The 15,324-nt window shown below is 46.6% G+C and overlaps 4 protein-coding genes across 8 annotated transcripts in view; 2 read left to right on the top strand and 2 right to left on the bottom strand.

The window, feature by feature from the left end:
* Positions 1-263: 263 nt before the first annotated feature.
* Positions 264-2,864, bottom strand: LOC6729865 (ras-related C3 botulinum toxin substrate 1). Of its 2 annotated transcripts, none has more exons than XM_039295309.2 (5): positions 2,798-2,864; positions 1,352-1,515; positions 1,050-1,282; positions 817-977; positions 264-734 (listed from the first exon to the last, which is right to left on the bottom strand). In XM_039295309.2, exons 2-5 carry the CDS (start codon positions 1,465-1,467, stop codon positions 657-659), a joined length of 588 nt encoding a protein of 195 aa, XP_039151243.1. In that variant the 5' UTR covers positions 1,468-1,515; positions 2,798-2,864; the 3' UTR covers positions 264-656. The 2 variants fall into 2 exon arrangements, with proteins under 2 accessions (XP_039151243.1, XP_016036604.1); XM_016177665.3 differs by having other exon boundaries at positions 2,537-2,816.
* Positions 2,865-3,288: 424 nt separating this feature from the next.
* Positions 3,289-4,500, top strand: LOC6729864 (probable enoyl-CoA hydratase). The gene is made up of 2 exons (XM_039295308.2): positions 3,289-4,211; positions 4,272-4,500. Exons 1-2 carry the CDS (start codon positions 3,299-3,301, stop codon positions 4,376-4,378), a joined length of 1,020 nt encoding a protein of 339 aa, XP_039151242.1. The 5' UTR covers positions 3,289-3,298; the 3' UTR covers positions 4,379-4,500.
* The window catches only part of LOC6729863 (tubby-related protein 4), a 26,941-nt gene continuing 16,058 nt past the window's right edge, over positions 4,442-15,324 (bottom strand). The window contains exons 3-11 of one of the 4 annotated variants that reach the window (XM_016177662.3): positions 9,853-10,017; positions 9,336-9,795; positions 8,756-9,273; positions 8,469-8,697; positions 8,138-8,409; positions 6,159-8,075; positions 5,767-6,102; positions 5,518-5,709; positions 4,442-5,454 (exon numbers count right to left, since the gene is read on the bottom strand). In XM_016177662.3, coding sequence (XP_016036600.1) covers positions 5,338-5,454; positions 5,518-5,709; positions 5,767-6,102; positions 6,159-8,075; positions 8,138-8,409; positions 8,469-8,697; positions 8,756-9,273; positions 9,336-9,795; positions 9,853-10,017 — 4,206 coding nt within the window. In that variant the 3' untranslated portion in view covers positions 4,442-5,337. The remainder of the gene's footprint in view (positions 5,455-5,517; positions 5,710-5,766; positions 6,103-6,158; positions 8,076-8,137; positions 8,410-8,468; positions 8,698-8,755; positions 9,274-9,335; positions 9,796-9,852; positions 10,018-15,324) is intronic. The other 3 variants (XM_016177661.3, XM_016177664.3, XM_016177663.3) reach the window with 3 other exon arrangements.
* The window catches only part of LOC6729861, a 2,900-nt gene continuing 630 nt past the window's right edge, over positions 13,055-15,324 (top strand). Inside the window, exons 1-3 of the mRNA XM_002105128.4 lie at positions 13,055-13,665; positions 14,666-15,083; positions 15,137-15,264. Coding sequence (XP_002105164.1) covers positions 13,420-13,665; positions 14,666-15,083; positions 15,137-15,264 — 792 coding nt within the window. The 5' untranslated portion in view covers positions 13,055-13,419. The remainder of the gene's footprint in view (positions 13,666-14,665; positions 15,084-15,136; positions 15,265-15,324) is intronic.

Genomic DNA, 15,324 nt, shown 5'->3' with positions numbered 1-15,324 from the left:
CGCATGCTTGAATATCATAAAAAGTGGCTTCTCTAAGCGCTCGTCGTCAAGTGAATTGGCCTGGTTTCAGATTTGGTTAGCTGCGGATTGGCTGCCTTAGCTGATGGCTATATATAACTATAATACATTTAATGGGAAATTAGGAAATGCATAGATGCTCGTGATATGCGAAACCAATGTTTGCTGCGGTTGTAATAATTTTCTCTTTCTGCCAGATACTATTCGTACAATACATTCGATTCAATTGACTAGATTTCTACATATGTAGTGCATTAGATTTATGATTTATCTGTGGTTCCGATTTTGTTAACAATGTTCTTTCAGTTGTTGCGGGAGGGAATCGTGGTTTGCCAAATGTGTGACAGCAACGATCCGCAGAAAAAAACAGCCAAACAAAGACAAATTTCATACGAATTTTGATGGCAGTACATTTCGATTCACAGAATTTCGTACAATATTTATCGTTTGTTTAGAGTTTCTTTCCGGGTTCGGTGCCTTTTACGAGAGTACGGAGAATTTTATAAATAAATACATGTAATTGATTTGTCGATGAGGGCGCTGCGTTTGTGTCAATGTGTTGTGGCCATTGTGCCGGTGTACGTGTCGCTTCCGAGGAATCTCTATACTTCGCCAAAGCCAATAACATTCTACCTTATTTACATTATTAAACACTTTCGCTGGCGTCGCTTTAGCGGCTCTGGTCTGAGCACCGCGCGCACTGCTTCCTCGAACACCTGAATTTGCAATCGGAGTGGGAAGGGAAATTAGTGAAGAATAAGGGGTAGGTGGAGGGTGTGCCGGTCACCGATGACTTACCGGCTTGAGGCCGCGCTGCGTCAAGGCGGAGCACTCCATGTATTTCACAGCGCGTATCTTGTTTGCCAGCTTCTGGCCCTGCTCGCGCTTCAGCGGCGTCAGTCCCTGCTCTGCCAGGCCGCTGAGTGTCTCTCGATCTTCGCGCAAATCGATTTTGGTGCCTGGAATACGCCCCAAGATATATGTATGATTCTCGTTTTCAGACTGCAGTTTCACGTCGCTTGGCAACTTACCAACTAGAATGATGGGCGCATCGGGGCAGTGGTGCTTTATCTCCGGATACCATTTCGAGGTGACGTTCTCAAAGGACGAGGGACTCGCCACGCTGTAGCATATCAGGAAAACGTCTGTCTGCGGGTAGGATAGCGGTCTCAGGCGGTCGTAGTCCTCCTGACCCGCCGTATCCCACAGTCCCAGCGAGACCTGTATTGTGTCCACTTGCATGGGTGCCGAGTAGTTGTCGAAGCTGTGAACGATATCATAGTTAAAGTTAAATATCGATCTGCGGTTTGCGGCTATCGAGGCACAAACTTACACTGTGGGCACATATTCGCCGGGAAAGCAGTCTGTCGTGTAGGAGATTAGCATGCAGGTCTTTCCGACGGTGCCGTCACCAACGACTACACACTTTATGGGCCTTCCGGTTGACATCGTGAGTGCTGAGTGTGCCTGTGCCGATAGCTGTGTACTGTCTGTGTGCTGTGGGCAAAATAAGATGGAAGATGAATGTCTTCGCCAGCTTAATTCAATTAATTAAGTTCTACTCGAGGCAATAAACCCGCCAGAGCCAACTGACCGCAAATTATTTTACAGTCGTACTTCCTTAATAAAAATTCTTTAAAATAGAAACAAATGCTGTAGAAATATATGACACACTTAATTATCCCATTCGTTTTATTAGGTTTTTATAAATAAATTAAATACCACATCATTTTTGGCGCGCAACTACATAAGATAAGCAATTGCTTGAATGGAATTGAATGAAATTTTAAAATTTCATTAGCTAGATAATTTGAATTACGATTTTTACAATATGCTTATTTGAGACTTACTAGTCATATTCGCTTTCTGAGTCGCAAACTATTTATATTAATGGAAGTTCTGCTTATTGGAGTAAGCTACATCGTAAAGTGGGAATGTCCAAGATATAGAGGTACTACTGTACAGAGTATAATGGCGAAGGTCTACGGTATATCTCTGGGATGATCAAAGGCAGGGCTCTCGAAAGGTGTGTCCCGGCCGCAAAAAGAAAGCAACCGCAGCGGCGGAGGCCCATAAAGCCTAATAAAACGAACGAGGGTCTCATTTCGGTTGTGGTGGCACTTTGTTTTCGCAAATAAAATTTTCAAAAATAGATCATGATGGGCGACACAGACGGGGAAAAACAAAAAGCATAAATGGGAGCAGCGGACCAAATGGCGACCGCCCCTCCAGTGGCGCCCCTTCGGCGGTGGGCGGGGCCGCCCGAGTGTTGTGGTGACGCGGAAGCCACCGGCAGACGCACCGCATCGAAAAAAAAAACAAAAAATGGGAAAATGAACCGCCCGAAAATAGACACAATTAAGTTCTCATAACCGATTCAATTAAAGTTCAACACACAGAGGCGGCACATATTGCGCCACATGCAACGGGGCTGGGCGTGGCCGCGGGGGCGGGTGCGGTAGCAATGAAAATCTTTTGTTGTGGCACAGTATCGAATGGGACTACAATATTATTTTACCGTTTTCACCACCTCCTATCCTTTTTCTTTGTCTGTCGGCAGGCGGCGACTGTTTTGTACTTTGCTTATATCACTGTGCGTTTTCCTGCTGCCGATATGCGTTCGAGGCGCTGGCTCATGCGGCGCATTTAAATAATTGATTCGCACTATTTCGCTGCGGCTTTTACTTATAAATATCTGTTTGAGGGACAAAACGCAGCGCTCCCGACTAATTTTCGTGTTTTTCCTTTTTGTTTCCACTCCACACAAACACACACCCACCTTTTTGACAGCGCAGCGACGCTCTCTCTCTCTCTCCGTTGACAGTGCTGCCAGCTTATGGCCAGAAAATAGCTGACGGGATATATAAGGAATTTAGTTAATGTATGGTACCAATAAATTAATTATATGAGTACATCAAACAGTATAAAGTCGTTAATTTTTTTTTAAGTTCCAAAACTATTTCCAACTTATTTTTACAATTGGCACTAAAAAATAAACTAGACTTGGCGGGAAAAAAGAGAGCGGGTAGTCCAGCTCCGCTCTCTCGAAACTGACAAGCAGTGTTGCAAAAGTTGCAGGGCTAAGGCAAACTTGGCACTATACAATACTTATGGGCATGGCTGTTGGAAAGGGGGATCAATCAATATTCATATATTGTAAACAAAATTATTCATTGAAATTTATTTTGAATAGAAAACTTAAATAATTACATGCTAATTAAAAAATGATCATTTGATCTCATGTAAGTTTAATACCTTGTAATTGCTGCTGACTACGCCCATGCTGCCTATGTCCACTGTTGTTGTTTCGAGCGGCGTAATGAGCAGATTTGTTTATAAACTTTTACATAGTGTAAACCAAACTTGTTCGGTCTGCAGACGCATTTCTTTGGCTGCTGTAAGAAATGCGGAAAGCGAATCTCAAGAGGGGTCTCCTGCTCGCACAGTTCTGGTGGAGAAGGACTCGCACATAACACTTATTGGATTAAATCGCGAGCAGCAGCGCAATTCCATTGATGCAAACACCGCGGAGCAGCTGACCGAAGCCATCAGCCAATTTGAAGCGGATGATACTTCTCCAGTGGGTGTGCTCTACGGCATAGGTGGCTCCTTTTGTGCTGGCTATGATCTGGAGGAGTTGGAGGCGGAGGCGCAGCGCGGCAGCCTCAACTTTCTGTTGCGTCACGAGGGCTCCGTCGGTCCAACTAGGCGGCATCTCCGCAAGCCACTTGTTTGCGGCATCAGCGGCTTCTGTGTGGCCGGTGGATTGGAACTGGCTCTAATGTGCGATCTCCGGGTGATGGAGGACACTGCAGTGCTGGGATTCTTCAACCGTCGCCTTGGAGTTCCCCTGAGCGATGGTGGAACTGTGCGTCTGGCCGCTGCAGTGGGTTATTCCAATGCCTTGGAGATCATCGCAACAGGAAGACGCATCTACTCCAAAGAGGCCCGGCGAATGGGTTTAGTGAATCGCGTTGTGGCCACGGGCACCGCTTTGGGCCAGGCTGTTAATCTGGCCTTTTCCATAGCCAAGTTCCCCATGGCTTCCCTAATGCACGACAGGAATGCTGTGCTCGAAAATGCCAATGCCTACAACAAACCAGGATTCCATGTGGCCAGTTATAATGAGATCATGAATGTTACCTCAGCCATGATAACAGATATGCAGGAGGGCGTGAAGCGTTTCAAGAACTGTGAGTAGTGTTCGTGTTCATTCCTAGAAACCCTTTATTAACTTGCTTTTTATATTTTAGCTGAAATAAAGGGCCCCAAAACCGATTCGTGGAGCATCAAGGAGAAAACCATTCCAGATTGGGAAAAGGCCGAAATCGAGATCGAAAAACAAAAGCAAAATACATGACATATGTAGTTAGCTGATATATACAAAACTTCTGTTCTTCTGGTTAGTTGCAATACTTTGTTGTTATTTATAAAACGAAAGCCTTTATTCACGTAAAATACATTTATTTAATGATTTATGTAGTTGACCGCCTAAATCGCTTACGACTCGCGCTTATTTCAATATTCACAACAATTACAATAACGAATTTTCCTTGAAATTAAGCCTAACTACAAAAAAGAGTTGAGAGGAAAAGCACAAAGTTCTGTATTCCTTGCTGTCGATCGATTCAACATTCACAATTAGTTTACACTTATAAAAAATATGCTAGCGTCGAGTAATCGGACTTGTCCTCTTACTTACAATGAATTTCTGTTATCAAGTGCGCTGGGCCAAGCGGTTTGCCGGTCTCGCCAATATGTCTTAGTTCTAGGAGTTAACAAAAGGAGTTATTGCACTTAAATCGAGTAAAGCGAGAAACGAAGCTCTATGCAAAAAAGGCTGCTCTTGTACAAACTAGTGTTAAAAACCGACTGATCGTTAATCGTGTTATAGTAGTTTGATTTAAAATACATCGTACATCGTCGTACTACGCCTAACATTTACACTCGGCTACACTTAATCCAAAAAATTTGTCATACAAATATTGCACAAAAATGGATCGGACTGTGAGTTTGCACACCCATGTGCGCACTCGTGTTTCAATGTGCAGCACATGGCAAAACCTTCAATCAAATGGTGGTACGTGTTCACATACATAATCACTAAAGTACGGTGTTCGGAAACCTAAAGACCACAATACACATATACAATATATACAAATGAAGAAGCAATTTTCGCTAACCATCCGTCCATCCCACCGTGTCTGGTATAAAAATATATAGTATAGCGTAGGCCAAAAAAGCAATTGCTGCATTCAGCTGGCGACATTTTAAAGATGCAGTGCGATGCGATGCGATATCTGATCCCTCAATACCCGATTACTTAAGTCGCTGTGTCACATTGGCCAGAGCCACGGCGAAGGCCTGGAGGGCGGAGAATGGATACTGGAAATCCAGGGTGTAGGCATTACCATCAATGCGACCGAATTGCATGACCTGTTAAGTGGATTCAAATGTTATTTGTGTGCTCCTGCAGATTGCCTGCGATGCTCAGCTCACCTGCTTGCCACGAAACTCGATTTGGAAGTTCTTGGCCGACTCCTGGGTAACGCGACCGCCAAAGTCCAGCTGGTACACCTGGCTCATCTCATTCCACATGGGCGCCTTGTTGTGCATCACAAATTCACGACGCACTGGCGCCGGATTGGCACAACTAGCACTGCCATTCGGCTCAATCTTGCCGCGCTTTAGCTGTGGATAAAGAGTTTTCCATCAAAACAATATGAGCATATTGATTGATCAGCCTACCTTCTGACGCAGTTGAGCCTTTTGGAAGGTCTCCAGGTCGCGATACTGCTTGCCATTGCCCGCGTTGTTGCTCTCCTCACCGGATCCATTGGTCTGGTTACCCTCATCATCGGAGCTCTCGATAATACTCTGTTTTTTGCGCTGACGCCGATTCAAAAGCGGTGAGTTCAATATGTGGCGAATGGGAGAGTTGCTCTGTTGCCTTTTGTTCTTTTTGCTGGCTGCTGGAGACGCTGGAGAACTTCGAGGCAGTCGCTGTGGGGTTGAAGGAGGCGTCAGACGACCCTCGTCCAGATCTCGAAGACGGCTTATTATGTTCTCCAAAGTGGTGAGAGCCTAGTATATCAAATATTGGTTACTAAAGTTCATCTTTACGAACACAATTCACTCACCTGAGTATGCAGAGAAACCGAAGCTTTGGCCTCCACCGGTGTGGCTTCCACTGTGCCACAAGCTGCTCCCGTGATCTCCGGCTGGTGTTGCCTCTCTAAAGTACTGGCATTGCTAGAACCATTAACTTGCGCCTGGGCTGGCTGTTCCTTGCGCCTCCAACGCACCTCGGACAGCTGCTTCACAAAGCTGAAGCCATTGTCCTGCTTTCTGCCCAACAGTGGAGTGGAGTTTTCAGTGCCCGCCGTTTCCTTACTCCGGCCGATTCCAAATCGATGTTTCCTCGTAAAAAGTGGCGAGTCGGTGAAGCTAGTGATAACATCGAAGCGTTTCTTGGGCGCTGGCTTGGCCTGCACCGCAGGAGACTCCTTGGCCGGCTCCACAGCGGGCACTACGGCTGTAATCTCATCGAGGACGGAGCTCGCCGAGGGCTGACACCGTTTGCAGGCACTGCTGGGGCTCATGTTGTTGCGGCACTTAAAGCACAATGTGTTGGCCGCACTGCTGCAGGCGCTGCTATCGGATATCTCCTGCAGCTTGCGCACCACCTGCTCGTGCTCCTTGCTGGACAGCTTAGTCTGTAGGGACAACAGGTCGCAGGAGTCCAGGCTCTTGGACTTCCCAGTTTGCTGCAGCTTGTGCCGCCGGGCATCCTCCTGCTGTTGCCTTTTCCGGCGATTCCTCTTCTTGTCCACCAGTATCAGCCGCTTGTTTGGCGCATCCTTACGCAGAGCGGACAGCGCTTCGTCGGATGGCGTGATGGCAACCGAATCCAGATAGCCCACGCTGCAGCTGCGTGTGATGGAATCGGGCAAAGCGGGAGCTATTGAAACCACCGTTGGCGTTCGTTTCATGCTGCTGCTACTTGGCGTGGGCGTTGGCGATTGCGTCTCCTCATCGATATACAACATTTCCCGTCGCTTGGCCGTCGAGGATGTGGTTGGCGCTGTGCACTTAACCCGTGCATCCATTCGCTCCAGATTTAGATTGAGGTTCAGCGGCACGGGATTCACGTGGCTGTTGGCCGAGCGCACTGGCTCCGACATCAGAGCATTCTTCACCTGAACCACATTATTGGCATAGTCCGCATTGCTCGAGTACGACATCAGGGTGGTCTGGCCAGCGGCGGGCACTGCTGGACGCTCGAAGATGATGTCCGAGGGAGCCACTGCATTCTTGGGACTCTGCAGCGTGGGCACTGCTCCATCGCAGTACAGTGGCGAGATGGCGTGACGCGACTGGCAGCTGGAATTGGAGCTGGAGCGGCTGTAGCTGTTTTTGAAGCTGCTGATCGTCTTCGGACGCGTTATGCTCTTACTGCAGCTGGGTCCAGGACCCGATCCATTCGAGGGAGCCTGGTGCAAAAGCACAGTGGTTGACTGGCTGCCTGCAGCTCCTGCCTCCTGGGATTCATTGGATGAATCATCATCGTAGCTCTCCGCTCGCGCTAGTGGACTCAAGCCCGCCGACGAGCCAGATCCTCGTTCTCCGTTCACAGTCAAAGAGTTCTTGTGTCGCGCCAGGATTCGATTTGGACGTGGTGACATGGGCGCTATCAATGGTGCAGATGCTCCATCGGTGAGGCGACGTTGCGGTATTATCGGCGGCTTTAAGGAAGCCCCATCCTGAGTGGTGATCACATTAACCTGCGGCACTGCATCGTGATGTATTCCCTGGTGCTGGTGATGCTCGTCCTCGTCCTCAGAGAATATGTTCGGATTAAAGCTGGGATCGGGACCAGGTGGAAAATCGTCGCGCAGCTCGGTGATGACCAGCGTCATTTGACGCGGCTGCAAATGCAGTAGGGACGTCTTATAAGTTACTTGGCCTAAATTGGCTGGGACGGTTTTGGCAAGTCCATGGATCTTGAACTTGGTTCCCCAAATGTTGGAGGTCACCTCGACCAGCTTGACTTCCTGCTTGAGAAAACGAAAAGAATCAGTGATGGCGTGGGTCTTCTCTGGCAGTAATTGGCACCTACCTCCGGCAGTGTGTCCACATAGGCCAGTTCATCCAGGCTATCGGGATCGTTGCTTACCCCGCCACCAGAAGCGCTAAGCCGATCGCCCGCTTGATTTCGTCTCTTTGGACGCACTCGCTTCTTGCGAGGAGTGCGTGGGGAGCCAAACCGTGATCTCTCCTCGAAGTCACTGTCTGATGAGTCGGTGCGCCCACTGTTCCCCGTGGTGGTGGACTGGCTGGAGCCCGAGGAGCTCTTGGCCTCGGCGGAGTATTGAAAGTACAAGGGTGAATCTGCCGAAGGGATTAGTTAATAATTAGCATTGTCTTTCCTTAGTTATTGAAATACCTACCATTAACTTGGGGATCAAAGATGACAAACTCAGGACGAATCTTGGAAGTGCGCTTGCCCTTGAGCAGCGGCACCAAGCCGCCGAGATACTCCAGATACAGCGTATAGCATGTGCCGGAGCTCAGATTGGAGTCGTCGTCGTGCCGGATCATGGTGCAGTGCAGCCGGGTGGAGCAGAGCGGTGGTCGCGAAACAAAATCACGCAGCGACTTGAGGTCAGGTACACAGCACTGTATATAAATATATTTAATTAGTAATGCATTATTACGGGTTTTAAACTTAACATACTCTTATCGTTTGAGCAAACAGATTGCCAATGAGAGACTTAATCCTAGAAGGCAACGGCAGCAGGGGCAGCAGCGACTCGGATCCGACGCTCGCCTGGATCTCCAGGCGGCACAGCAGCTGCAGGGAGGCCACCCGTCTGGAGACCCAGGCGATGTGAACCTGTGTCCCCGTGGCGATGAACAGTCGCTTGTCGTTGTGGCCCCAGGTGATGGCCGAAACGGTGGCGGTGCTGCAGGGAATATGAGCCTGATACAGACATGTGCCCGTTTCCGTGTAAAACTTGACCAGATTCGTGTAGCAACTGGGCGTGCCCATGTCCTCTGTCTTCGTTCCGTCGACTCCGGTTCGCAGGGTTCCCGCGACGGCGAGCAGCTCGCGGGAGTTGCTCCACTCCATGACCATGCCGAGGGCGCCGTTAAGGCATGTGTTGATATGTGCGGGTGAGACGTCGTCAAACGACTTTAGCAAGTAGATATATCCATTCTGGAAGCTTACTGCCAGGACAAAGGAGCGCTTGGCTATGGGAAAGAAATATAATGCGTGATAACAAAGTTTAACATCTTCCAATTTGGTCACTCACCCGCATTGGTTACACCGGGCTCCGCCTCCTCGCCCTCCTCCATCTTGAACTTCTCGCAGGACCAGGCCATCGAGGTGATGGGCACATCGTTGGACAGCTGAACCTGCGACACCATCGCTCCGTGAACATCCATCACGATAACCTGACCTTGGGTGGTACCGAAGTACACCTGCTGATCGTCGGGTGTCCAAATGCCGCAGGTAATGGTGGACTCCAGATTGAGCATGGAGGACCAATATCGCTGCCCAGCCACGGATCCTACCAGAACGAAGCCATCCTGGTAGCAGATCAGCGCCATGCGGCCATCGTGTGACCAGGAGAAGTGGGTCACCGGTGTGTTCCGATCGTTGATCAGCTCGATGGACCAGCGACCCTCGTACTTGATCCACACAAAGATGATTCCCGAACTATCGCAGGAGGCTAGCTTTTGATACGGCTCATTCCACTTGACCAGGATAACCTGTTGGCCAAATATTTTAGCTACTTTAAGTCTCCGCATTGTGGCTACACAACTTACATCCGATCTATGCCCGCGCAGGTTGTAGTTGGTCCTCAACGGATAGTCCATGTTCTTGCGGCAATGTGAGGTAGTAAAGGTCACGCCCACAATGCCGCGCACATTGCCCGTGGCCAGCCATCCCTCCTGGTAGTAGTTGGTGCGGTTCAGCTTCCATCCCTCGTCCTGCAAAAAGGAGAAGAAAAGGAAAGCCACTTGAATGGGATGTCCACAGCTGCCGACAGCTGCTTGGCAGTTCGCCTAAGCAGTCGCCAATTGCGAGTCAAGTGCCCGTTTGCTGGCTTCCAAAACGGATTACCGCAGGCTCGAGACCCGTCGTCCCTGGCCCATTCGCACATCTTCCACCATCGACAGGCGGCCGGTTGGCTTGGTAAATGTGCTCCACTTTCCGACTGCATCGCTTTATTCCTCACTCTTTGAGCCGATCAACCAGGCCAGCTGCCTATTTCGCAGCCCGAGGCTGGGCTTTTTCACTCAACTGTTGTGGATTCCTAGGAATGCCCCCGCAGCTCACCATGGTGATGACAAGGAATTCTCTTTAATTCAGGCATGTCTTACATTCTGGCTTCATTAGGAGCTTAAGTCAAACAATCCTTTTTGATTCCTCAATTAACGAAGTAAGCCTCTTGGAGTAAACTAAGCATCCTGTTTCTAATCTCATGTAATAAAGAACTATATGCTTAACTATATTTAAATTCTGCTCCAGTTCTTTGTTTTTGAAAAAATCTTAATTAATTGCTTCTTGTGCAATCAAAATTAGCAATCAATACGTAGATTCGTTCGTAGCTCAAAACGAATTCGCTTATATAAAGGTAAATGGGAAACTTGCACTTGTTTGGGAATGAATTGAAAGCAATTATGCCATCCAATTAACATTTCAAAAGCTTCCCTCAGTCGCCAGTGGAGCATTCATTCTGCAACTTTTAACTGGGTTTGTTTGCCTGCTGGGCATTTTCCCGCTGCGGGCTTTCTTTGGGAAAACTCTTTGCCAGTTTATCAACTGCAGCAGCAGCTGCTCCTCCTGCTCCTCTTGCTCCTCCCACCGCTGATGCTCCTCCTGCTGCTGCTGCAGTGGCACTCAACCGCAGTTCCTCCGCCTGTTTTACAATTTGATTTGATTGTCGAGAGCCGCCAACCAACCCCAACCCACCGGAATTGATTGTTTTTCCGGGCGCGGCTCGCTCACAAAAGCTTAGCCTATATTTCGGCGCGCAGCGAGGAATATTTCAATTTAAACCAAAATTCGGGCGCTTTCAGCATTTTGGCTAATCCCCGCTAAGCCGAATGGGCGTTTTTTGGCGCCCAAATCCAATTTGTGGGGCATAAATTAAAATGCCGCCGCAGTGGCAAAAACAAAAATGACTACAAATTTGTAATTTCCGTTTCGGGCAGTGGACAGTGGGCCGTGGACCTTGCTGGGCCGTTAGCCAAGTTAATTGCTTTATTGGCCTGATTGATTGGCGTGCATATGCTGATGTCCTTGCTGATTCAATTATATAATTGAACGAGCACACACGCACACACGCTCACTGGCTCACTGGCTATTGGCTCATTATGGTACAATTGAACAGGCAAAACGCCTCATTGGCAACAATTATGAGCAGACGGCATTCGTCATTCCGCAGGCGGCATTTCTTTGTGGAGTGTTGTTAACCTTTCACTGAGCCACTTGAACCGGATCTGGCCGCATGCTCTTAGCCAAAATAGATGCACTCGAGAGGCACTCGATTTTGCATTTTGATCACCACGCTCGACGGCACTTCAACTTAATGGGTATATCACGAAGCAATAAATTGCTACAATGAAATCGTTTGGAATTGGCAATCGAATTAGCCAATGTTTGCTCTTTAAGCATTCAAATGCTGGAAATTTCCGTTTTCACTTTGCCTAATGCAATTTGCCTCAAACGCCGTAATTTCATTTCATCGCAAACCAGCAGCAACATCAATGTCAAAACGGCGACATCAAGGCAACGCCGCTGACAGCCTCACACTTTGGCCAAGTCCCTCGCTTTGGGCCTGAAATGTTCAAGTGGCTACTTGCGACTTGTTAGCCGCTTGGCGAGGTTGACACCTCCAGCCCAGCGTCTGCTGCAGTCGCTGGGAAAATGACCTCTGAGGAATGAAAGCTGTGAGTTCTGGAATTTATTTAAATTCGTTGCGACAAGGATGACGCTGTTTTCTGGCCCGAGGAGAGAACATGGCCAAAAACCAGATGCCTGCCTGCGATTATGCTGCAGTTGTGGCTGCAGCAGCGGCAACATGGGCTCCATAAATTATGTTGCAGCCATTTGGCACACGAAACAGCATTTCCTTGCTGCTCCATTTCGCACAGCATACACACGCATTTAATTAAAAAAAGGAGAACATTTTTAAGGCTAAAAGCGGCCGCACCTGACTGACCGACCCCATACATTTTCCTCATTTTCCACCATTTTTCCCACTTTGCCACTCGTGCACATTAACCATAATTGCAATTCATTATGCATGCCAATGGCAACCCGCGACGCATTCGCATCCGCTTCATTATTCCCATGAACAGGGCACTAATGGCCAAAACTGCGGATAAACGGACAACTAATGCTAATAAGCATTTAATACATTAAATATTTGGTTCAACGCTTCAGAATACTGTCATTTATTAGCCTGAAAAAAAATCATTTAAAAATAATAAAGCGATTTTGTGAATGTGTAAGCATATCAAATGGCTCTTTGACTAAACAGCAAGGCTAATAAACATTTAATAAACTATTTAGCGAAGCGTCAAACTAAAATGAACAAAACTCCTTTGACCAGCAGCAAAATGACCATAAATATGGCATCAATTTGAAATATATATAAAGTAAATTATGCTTTTACCAAAAGCTTTTGATCTCTACACTAATCCAATAACTTATTTATTAGATTGTTAAACAGATGAATTTGTGAGCTCAACGCTTTTTTCAAGAACACTTTAATTTATTGATAAAGCCAGGCAAATTTGTTCGAAATTTCTTTTTTGCCAATTAGGCGAAGGCCAATCAATAAATATTCAAATACTTTAAGCCAAAATGATGCCCCGCATGATAAAGTCAAGGAACTCTTATGCAAAACAGAACATATATATATATATAGAAGCCAATCTATATGTGTATCTTTGGTCTATTTTTGCACCTTTTGCAGCCAATTTTAAACGCCATCATCCCAAAGGCTGTTCTCTGCCCGCTAGTGGTCTTTTATTTTCGGGGTCGTTGACAAGGAGTTCAAATGATGGCCTGGAAAGCCATCGGAATCCATTCGGGTCAAGTGCAGAGGCAACTAAAAACAGCTTGGAGACGGAAAAAAAGAGAACTACAACTGCCGGATGCCCAAAGAGTTTCGAGAGCATTTTCAAATCATTTTCATCGTCGTCGTCTCGCAAAAACAATTTTCTTCTCTCGGCGAACGAAAGTGAATTCACGGAAAATAGCCGCGATCCATCAGCACTTGCCCTCAGTTGCCAAAGTTCTTTTGCGCCGTGCGATCGAAGATCTCTCTCGTGCGGATAAATCGGAAAATGATCCACATTTTCTAACTACCGAATTCGAAAATGGCATTTAACATGTGTGCAAATTCGCTTTGGTTGGGCCTAGTTGCCCTTCTGGTTTTGGCCAAAAGTGGCGACGCCTTGCAGGCAAAACGTTTCTTCGGTGTGGGCGAAAGGGTGGATGGGGATCAGCTCCTGGTCAAGGATGTTCTCCATTCCCGTCCAGCCGGCGCCGGCGAGCTGCCCGGAGTGACGTTCACCTACGAGATTCTGGAGCCAATCACCTGCGTGGAAATTCTATCGGAGGAAGTGAGTGCGGGCTTTTCAATTCTATTCCAATTATTTAAACTTTAAACTAAGACTTTTGAGCTCTCAAAAAGAAATATCTAAAAATATGGCAAATTCAGTTTGACAGTAGAAGGGATAAATTGATTTGCTTGTCATGTAAAAAAGATGCAAATTAGTTTCGAAAAAGCAAAAATGTTAGGAAACAAAATATTCCTGCATAATTAGTCAGAAACTGTGTATTTTGTTTTATGAACAAGTGAGCGATATGTGCGGATATTCTGACCCCTTGTTATTTTAATAATATTTTGTTTTTTTTTTTTATTATTTTGCACAAGCCCGCAACGAAAATAGAAACAGAAACTGACATTTTTTTTCGTCACAGCCAAGCGACAAAAAGTTTGGCCCATAGATGTATTTTTATATATCCAGTGCGTTTGCGGCTGCCGGGCTGTGTTTACTACATATATCTACTCAACTTTACTATATCTACTACATTTTCATATTTTTGTTTATTTGCTTTGCCCTCAAATATGAGGCACGTACTTTTTGGTAAAGTGTTCGATTTATCGACAACTGGGTCGATAATTGAAAATGAAATGAATGAATATGTACTTATATTGTATGGGAAAATCGCATACTTTGAGGCCAATAAAAATAGAATAGCGTGAGGAAATGTGGCAATTTGGCAAAGCCGACAAGTTAAATGAACGAAGAGGGTGGAGGGTAGCATAGAGGCATATATATTATTTCTAGAATAACAAGAAAGAAAACTCGAGCTGAATGCATTTTCAATTTGAGCATTATGACGCGGGATTTTCCCTAGAAAATACACATTATTTGAACGTAAATCAACTTTGGCGAAGTACATATACGTGGATGTCCGTGAATCGGATTGTCAGACCGCGTAAACATCTCGGAAAAATGTGGCAATCGCTGATGGATGTTGCCTTGATGGTCACGCCCGATTGGATCTGTCCAATTTGGAGGGGATTTCTTATTTGGTATTCCTTCTGCTTTTCAGAACATTTCGGCGGAGGTGAAATTCAGCTTGGTGAATCGCCTCATCGTGGGCATAATCCAATTGGCTGCCAGCAATCAAAGCGTTGACCCATCAGCTCCCACTGTTCCACCAACCGCCGAGTTCGATGTGACCATCATGGTGTTTGGCCTAAATGACACCTCCAAGCATTTCGATCCCTCACTGGTCATCAATCGCGATCAGCAATTCGAGGGCGAGATGGAGCCCTACGAGGAGATCTTTCCGGAACCGGATCAATACGTCGAGGTATTTGACAACAATAGACGCGATGACCTGGAGATCGACGAAGGTGATGACAATCTGTCCGAGGAGGACATCGAGAGCTATACGGAAGGGCCATTCGTAACAGACTATTTCGATAAGCCAGACAAGTACATTGAAGTTGGAAAGAGGCAGGCGGGTATGTTTTTCTAGATAAATCTGTATATAATATTATAATAAGTAATGTTTAAGGCGATGAACTTCTCTACGATTGCTATCAAACATCGCCGGATGATTCGGAAAAGCCAACCAACCACTCGGTGGTTTTCTACTACATCGATACTAACTTAATAACATATGTGCGGTTTGCTATACTGGATGTGAGTATTATGGTTAAAAGTTCCATGTTAAATATTTAATAATATTTAATAATAATTAAT

The sequence above is a fragment of the Drosophila simulans genome, chromosome 3R, assembly GCF_016746395.2.
Source record: "Drosophila simulans strain w501 chromosome 3R, Prin_Dsim_3.1, whole genome shotgun sequence".
Taxonomy (NCBI): domain Eukaryota; kingdom Metazoa; phylum Arthropoda; class Insecta; order Diptera; family Drosophilidae; genus Drosophila; species Drosophila simulans.
Note: the sequence above shows the minus strand (reverse complement) of the source record. Positions and strands in the feature narration are given on the sequence as shown.

Excerpts from the sequence above, each read along its gene's own strand:
- LOC6729865 (XM_039295309.2), bottom strand. The coding sequence starts at position 1,467 with ATGTCAACCGGAAGGCCCATAAAGTGTGTAGTCGTTGGTGACGGCACC. Across the intron at positions 978-1,049 it reads TGCGCCCATCATTCTAGTTG|GCACCAAAATCGATTTGCGC; the intron begins GTAAGTTGCCAA and ends GGCGTATTCCAG. Across the intron at positions 735-816 it reads CGCAGCGCGGCCTCAAGCCG|GTGTTCGAGGAAGCAGTGCG; the intron begins GTAAGTCATCGG and ends TTGCAAATTCAG.
- LOC6729864 (XM_039295308.2), top strand. The coding sequence starts at position 3,299 with ATGCTGCCTATGTCCACTGTTGTTGTTTCGAGCGGCGTAATGAGCAGA. Across the intron at positions 4,212-4,271 it reads CGTGAAGCGTTTCAAGAACT|CTGAAATAAAGGGCCCCAAA; the intron begins GTGAGTAGTGTT and ends TTTATATTTTAG.